General features: G+C 30.4%; 1 protein-coding gene across 1 annotated transcript; it reads left to right on the forward strand.

Moving 5' to 3' along the window:
* The first annotated feature begins 4,470 nt into the window (after positions 1 to 4,470).
* On the forward strand, positions 4,471 to 6,779 carry LOC102588958 (protein STRICTOSIDINE SYNTHASE-LIKE 6-like). The gene is made up of 4 exons (XM_006340757.2): positions 4,471 to 5,146; positions 5,675 to 5,985; positions 6,068 to 6,200; positions 6,289 to 6,779. Exons 1-4 carry the CDS (start codon positions 4,745 to 4,747, stop codon positions 6,565 to 6,567), a joined length of 1,125 nt encoding a protein of 374 aa, XP_006340819.1. The 5' UTR covers positions 4,471 to 4,744; the 3' UTR covers positions 6,568 to 6,779.
* Positions 6,780 to 6,992: the final 213 nt, after the last annotated feature.

Here is a 6,992-nt window from a genome sequence, read left to right on the forward strand (position 1 = left end):
GAATCCCCACCGCCCCAAAAAAAAAAAAAAAAAGCATTGAAATTATGCATGTCTTAATAAAAATTGTCCTTTTTCAGTCTTTGTTATGTCTAGCAAAAACATTGCTCACAATCCCAAATAAATTTATGTATTTGGCATGAATTTACTTCATTGGAACTTTCTTGAAATAGTTAATTTGACATTAATAATATTGAAAACTTTAATATTTGCCTTTTATTATAAAAATATACATGTTGGTCCAATTGGGCTTGGTCTTTGGGTGGATCTACCCACAAAAGTGACCAAACTCGTGTTGTTTCAGTCCAGTTTGCTCTGCTTTAAAGAAATTTCTTACCTATTCATTATGCAATTTCTACAAATATAAAAAAAATACCAATTCATTTTTTCGAAATATACATCATCATAACATTCATAAAACTAAAGATCTTAACCCCTTAATTATACAAAGCAAAAATTCAAATAAACCTGTAGACATCTTAATTATACAAAGCAAAAATTCAATAAAATATTTGAATGAGAAAAGTAATGGTGTTGACAATGATATACATACAAAGACCATTTGCCTCAAAATAATTGTTATGTTTGAACTTCTTAGGCTCTAAGCAAGAAAAATAAGAAATTGGGAGAAAATTTCAGAAATAACAAAGATAATAGGAAGGCTCTATAGCTATAGTTTCAGTAATTGCACTCTAGAGCTATAGTTTTGTTTGCTATGGAGATTGCAGTTTGTATATTTCACTTGCGAATATACAAACAAATTAAGTATATACAAATTCTGTATTTCTACATTTAGAAATTTTTGAGAACTCCGTTTGTATATTTCGTTTGCCAATACACAAACATGGTAATTTATTATGAATTTTTCATAAAGCATATACAAATAGTTAGGGTAAGTATATACAAATTCTGAATTTATACAATCAGGAACCGAAATATACAAATTTTGAATTTATACAATTAGAAATCGAATTATACAAATTCAGAATTTATACAATTATGAAACCGAATAGCAAAATTTCACCAAATTGTACCCACAGATTAAAAATAATCGAAACTATAACTATATTACATAATATACTCTAGATGTTTGTCATTTCACATAATTTTCCCAAAATTTAAAGCCCATAGATATTGGGAGGAAGAGTTAAGCCAAATAGAAATTCTTTAGTGCCCTTATATATATAGTTCTTCCTCACTAGTATTTCTTATCGTTTTATAATTTATTTGGTCAAACTTCTTAAATCAACTTATTTTAAAGTATCTTTTTCTTCTTATAAGTACTTTTCAGAAAAATGTTTTTAGGGACTCTCCTTGCTTGTTATTCAACAAAGCATCAAGACCACCGAACAACCATTTCTTTATCATCACAATCAAGTACATCTTTACTAGTATTTATAAAAGAGTCTCTTTATAAAATCATAAGCCCAATGCATGCAGACCGTTTCTATTAATTTTCAAGTTTAATATTCTAGTCTTTAAAAAGTATAAATTATAGGAACCACATATTATAAGTACTAAATAACATCTTATCCCTTCTAGTTTTTTATTTACCAAAAATCCCTTAAAAATGATGTTTGCGGGATACATAGCGTTGTGCACGGGATACATGCGGGATACATAGCGTTGTGCACGGGATACATGCGGGATACATAGCGTTGTGCACGGGATACATAGCGTTTGATACATTCCACATAGCGGGATACATAGCGTTGTGCACGGGATACATAGCGTTTGATACATTCCACATAGCGGGATACATAGCGTTGTGCACGGGATACATAGCGTTTGATACATTCCACATAGCGGGATACATAGCGTTGTGCACGGGATACATAGCGTTTGATACATTCCACATAGCGGGATACATAGCGTTGTGCACGGGATACATAGCGTTTGATACATTCCACATAGCGGGATACATAGCGTTGTGCACGGGATACATGCGGGATACATAGCGTTGTGCACGGGATACATAGCGTTTGATACATTCCACATAGCGGGATACATAGGTAAAATAAGAGATTTTTGAAAATTTTGAAATAAGTAGGAATAAATGGATATTAAGGTAAGTAAAGGAGTGTAGTTAAGTAATTTGTCCCTTTAAAAAAGCAACTTTTGTGACTCTTCAGAAATATTTAATTTCTCCTCTAAAATTTGGTCAAACACCTCACTTTCTAAAAATAAAACAGTTTTTAGTAGAAAGAAAAATCCATTGATATGGATTGCACAAATTTCTAATTAATTAGGCCACATTTAATAATGATAAGCTTCAAGTGTTTACCTTTCGTCTTAAACACGTTAGACTATATATTTAGTACTTTGGAACAATTATTGTTTGCAAAACTTTATTTATCATTTTTTAAATTTTCCTATATAAGGGCAGGAAATTGTCCTAAATTGACTACTTTACAATTCATTTTCCAAGCGATTAAATTCTCATCAAGAGAGACATGAAGGCAATTATTAGGTATGGAGTATTTCATTTTTGACAGAAAAAGGAAAGAAAAATATCGTCAAATTCTCATCAAGAGAGACATGAAGGCAATTATTAGGTATGGAGTATTTCATTTTTGACAGAAAAAGAAAAGAAAAATATCGTCAAGTAATTAGCATTATTAGAATGAACAATTATGATCGTCCAATTATTGATAATTATTTTATATCAATAATATCATTCAGATTAAATATGTTTACCCACAAAGCTATTCTACACAAAAAACAAATAAAAAATTAAAGAAATAATTTCACATACCTACTCTTAAGTCTGGCTTCGTTTAAATTGAGGCAGGTTTATAAAATTATCTCCATACATTACAAAATGTCATGTTTAATTGATGTATGACTTGTTGAATTATTTAACATTCATCGCTCGTTATTATTTATGTATTTGAGGTAATGATTGATTTAGAAACATTATTATACCTGTGCAAACATATGTAATCTGAATTCAACCTTATTGCAAGGGTAAACCAATAATAAATCTACAATATAATCGACATCTAATACTATGTTAAGACAAACCAACTTCAGACCTAACTTATTCTATCAATCAATATGTCATTAATAATTTACTTTACTATTTATTGTTTCATAGTAGTATTGTGTAAATTAAAATGAAATGATTTAACCTAAATAACTTTATTAATATAAATAACTTTAGTAAATAATTTACTTACCCACTCTATCATTATATGCAAATAGCTTTGTAAAGAATAAATAATTCGGGGCGTGCGAATTGCGAAGCTGGCCTATACGGCTAAGAATTTTTCAACAGACTAGGTTAGTTATTTTATTAATTCAATCAATTGTATTTTAAATTCCCTCAATCTCAATTTATGTGACACATTTTGCTTTTCGAGAATCAAACAGTTTAAGTTTGCTGAAAATTTGCTTATGAAATCTTCAAATTTTTTAAAATGAAATTTATATATTTGTAAACTGCATAAAAAGTATTATAAGTCACAATAATTAATAATTCAAAATATTTAAAAGATATATGAAAAATTTACGGTCAAAGATAGACTTGTTTGAATCTCGAAATTCGAAACGTCTCACATAAATTGAAACAGAGGGAGTATTTTTTTAAACCGGTAAGTTTGAAAGTCAATTATATTTTATACATCATCATTATTTTTATTAGCCATTTAACTTTTTATATTTAAAAGTAATTTAACATAAACTTTTTTATTTAACTATTTCATGAAAAATGATACTCCCTCTGTTTCACAAAGAATGACCTGGTTTGACTTGGCACGGAGTTTAAGTAAATAAAGAAGACTTTTGAATCTTGTGGTCCTAAATTAAAGTTATGTCAAATGTACAAAACTGCCCTTAATCTTGTGGTCTTAAACATGCCACGTGAAAAACAAAAAGTAAAATGTTACTAAAAAAGGAAAGAGGTCATTCTTTTTTAAACTGACTAAAAAGGAAATGAGGTCATTCTTTGTGAAACGGAGGGAGTATATTTTTATATTTAGAGATTATTAAATTTAACTTTTTTTTTATTTTTACCTTTAAAACATACTTCTATTTTTTTAAATGACAAGTGTGAGACTATAAATGAGAGGCAAAGTAAAGTAGAAGGTATGGGTTCAGAATGACTCCAAATGACTAAAATTTAAAAACTTATAAACTTCAAATATTTTAAGATAAATTTACTCCAAATTTTAGATACGACTTTCTTTCTTTTTAGAAAAGTATTAAAAATATTCCTAAACTTAAAACAACACCTTTTTTTTTATTTGATTAACTAAACTAAAATACACTTCAATTTGCCACGTAACATAGCAAGTGATCTCAACTTTTTGTAAAAGCATGGGATTCTTAATAAAAATAGAGAGAAGTGTTGAAAACACTTCTAAATTTGATAAAAATTTAGGAGTGTAATTCACTTAAGATTAGAGGTGTGTTTAAATTCAGTAACAATACTTTTAGAACTATCAATAGTTCAAAAATAAATTAATAATTCACTACAAATTTAGTGCTTTTATCTGTTCCTTTCTTTGAAATTGTGACTTTGTCATAGTAGTTACGCCACAATGATAGAAACAAATGGAGTAGTAGATAGGAGCCACATTTTGGTATAATAAGAATGCAAACAAAGAGGAATACGAGTCAACTAATTCTCTCACATACCTTCTTCTTTGCTGACGATTTGATAATGACTCAATGTTAATCCTTCATCTGCTCTGCTATTCACACTAACCAGTCAAGCCCAACTTCTTCTTCAACAACAACTGCAAATATGAGTTCTCCGCTCATCTTTCTAAAGCCAATTTTTATTTCAGTAATAATACCCGTTATTCTCGGAACGGTTTTCTATCAACTGGATTCCTTCGACCCGGCTTCTTATCCGACCCATGTGCTCTCTACTGACCCGCCCATTGTTGCACCAAAGCGCAATAATCAGATGCTCCGCCGCTCGGAAAAAATCGGAGTTAACCAGCTGTTATCACCCGAAGACGTAGCGTACGATCAAAAATCCGGAGTTATATACACTGGATGCGTTGATGGGTGGGTTAAAAAAGTGAAAGTGAACGAATCGGCGGCAGATTCGACGGTGGAGGATTGGGTTTTCACCGGCGGCAGACCTCTCGGACTTGCTTTAGGACGTCACGGCGAAGTTATTGTTGCAGATGCGGACAAGGTCAGTTGTTGTGGTCCTCTTTTTTTATTTTTAGGGGAAAAAAAAATTGTGTCCCTAAAAATTTGCTGAGTTGTTTATTAATAAAGGGAAAAGGTGTGATATACTCGAGTGCTTTTCGTTATAAAAGTGGTTTACATATTCTTATGTTTGGTACATGATCATAAATCGGAAATATTAAGTGATATTCTAATTTTAAAATATTATTAACGTGCAAGAATGAAATTGATTAATATGGAGTTGTCCAAAAGAGGAGATAGCTTGATCTATAAAAGGTATATATTTAATAAATTAGGACAAAGGGATTGAATTAATTGAGAGGGTAACTTAATAGACCTATAAGATAACTTATTAAAAAATTAGAAACTCCGCGCCAAACATACGTGAATTGCACGCAGGACTATTTTGTTTTGGTGGATATGATTACAACGGAAAGTATAAAAATCACACCATTTTAGAGTAATAACAGTGAGTTCTGAAGGGAAGAGATGTTAATTCCTCTGTATAATTGTTTAGAATGAAATGTGACAGGGGTTACTACTGAACGTTACTTCAGTGGGTGAGATTAAAGTGCTAACAGAGGAAGCTGAAGGCCTGAAATTCAAATTAGCAGACGCTGTAGACGTTGCAGAGGATGGAATTATATATTTCTCCGATGCTTCTTACAAATATAATATCGAACAGTACATTTATGATATTCTTGAAGGAAGACCCAATGGAAGATTGTTAAGTTATGATCCATCAACTAAACAGACCAAAACGCTACTTAGCGACCTGTATTTTGCTAATGGTGTTGCAGTCTCTCCAGATCAAAATTATGTTATCTTCTGTGAAACTCCTCTGTAAGTACTCTTTCATATTTTTAATTTCCTTAGCAGATACGTACGTAGAAGAGTACTTCTCATTTTCCATCTTTTTTTGTAGGAGGAAATGCAAAAAGTATTACATAAAAGGCGAAAAAAAAGGATCTGTGGATATGTTTGTTGATAATTTACCTGGATTTCCTGACAACATTCGTTATGATGGTGAAGGACATTATTGGATTGCATTCGCCTCGGTGAGTTTCTTCATGATATTTTAAACTTGATATGTTCAACCTTTAAGTTACGCCACTCTCTCATATTTTGTTTCTGATAACTTGACAGGAAAAGACATATTCATGGGACTTGACACTAAGGTATCCATTCATCAGAAAGATAATGGCTATAATGGTGAAGTATGTTGGACAACCAAAGGCAGAGAAAAATGGTGGTGTTTTATCTGTTGATTTACAAGGAAATCCACTGGAACACTATTATGATGAGGATTTGACAATGGTGTCAAGTGGCATTAAGATTGGTGATCATCTATACTGTGGCTCTGTTAAGTCTCCATACATACTACGCCTCAATCTCAAACAAAATCCTGCAGTTCAAACTTCATAAACAAAGATGATCATGACCATTTTCCTAGTATAGAAATGTAAGTGTTTGATTTCAAAAAATAATGGGTGTATTTGTTTGTACAACTAGAGTCGTTAAATTTTGCATAAGATTTCCACTATATAAGATGTACAAGTGTTTTCTTTTTAATTTGTATATTATAAATAACAAGAGTCAGCATATGCAACTAAATCATGATCTACTTTTTGTATGTATTTAATTCTATGAAATTTAAGAGGATAAACACTTTTATTGAAATTCTTTTTTACACCTTTGATTTAAAAAAAAAAAAAGATCCATCAATATTTTTTAAAATATTCATATTTTCAATATTATAATAGCAATATATTATAAATTAATATACTACTAAGTATTAAAAATAATTTTATTACATTTAAACATGTAAGTTATATAATCTACTTTGCTAC

This window comes from Solanum tuberosum, unplaced genomic scaffold (genome assembly GCF_000226075.1).
Source record: "Solanum tuberosum cultivar DM 1-3 516 R44 unplaced genomic scaffold, SolTub_3.0 scf00020, whole genome shotgun sequence".
NCBI lineage: Eukaryota > Viridiplantae > Streptophyta > Magnoliopsida > Solanales > Solanaceae > Solanum > Solanum tuberosum.

Bases quoted from the DNA above. Each gene is read 5' to 3' on its own strand.
- LOC102588958 (XM_006340757.2), top strand. From the start codon at position 4,745: ATGAGTTCTCCGCTCATCTTTCTAAAGCCAATTTTTATTTCAGTAATA. The intron at 5,147-5,674 runs GTCAGTTGTTGT...GAAATGTGACAG, and splicing joins TTGTTGCAGATGCGGACAAG to GGGTTACTACTGAACGTTAC. The intron at 6,201-6,288 runs GTGAGTTTCTTC...ATAACTTGACAG, and splicing joins ATTGGATTGCATTCGCCTCG to GAAAAGACATATTCATGGGA.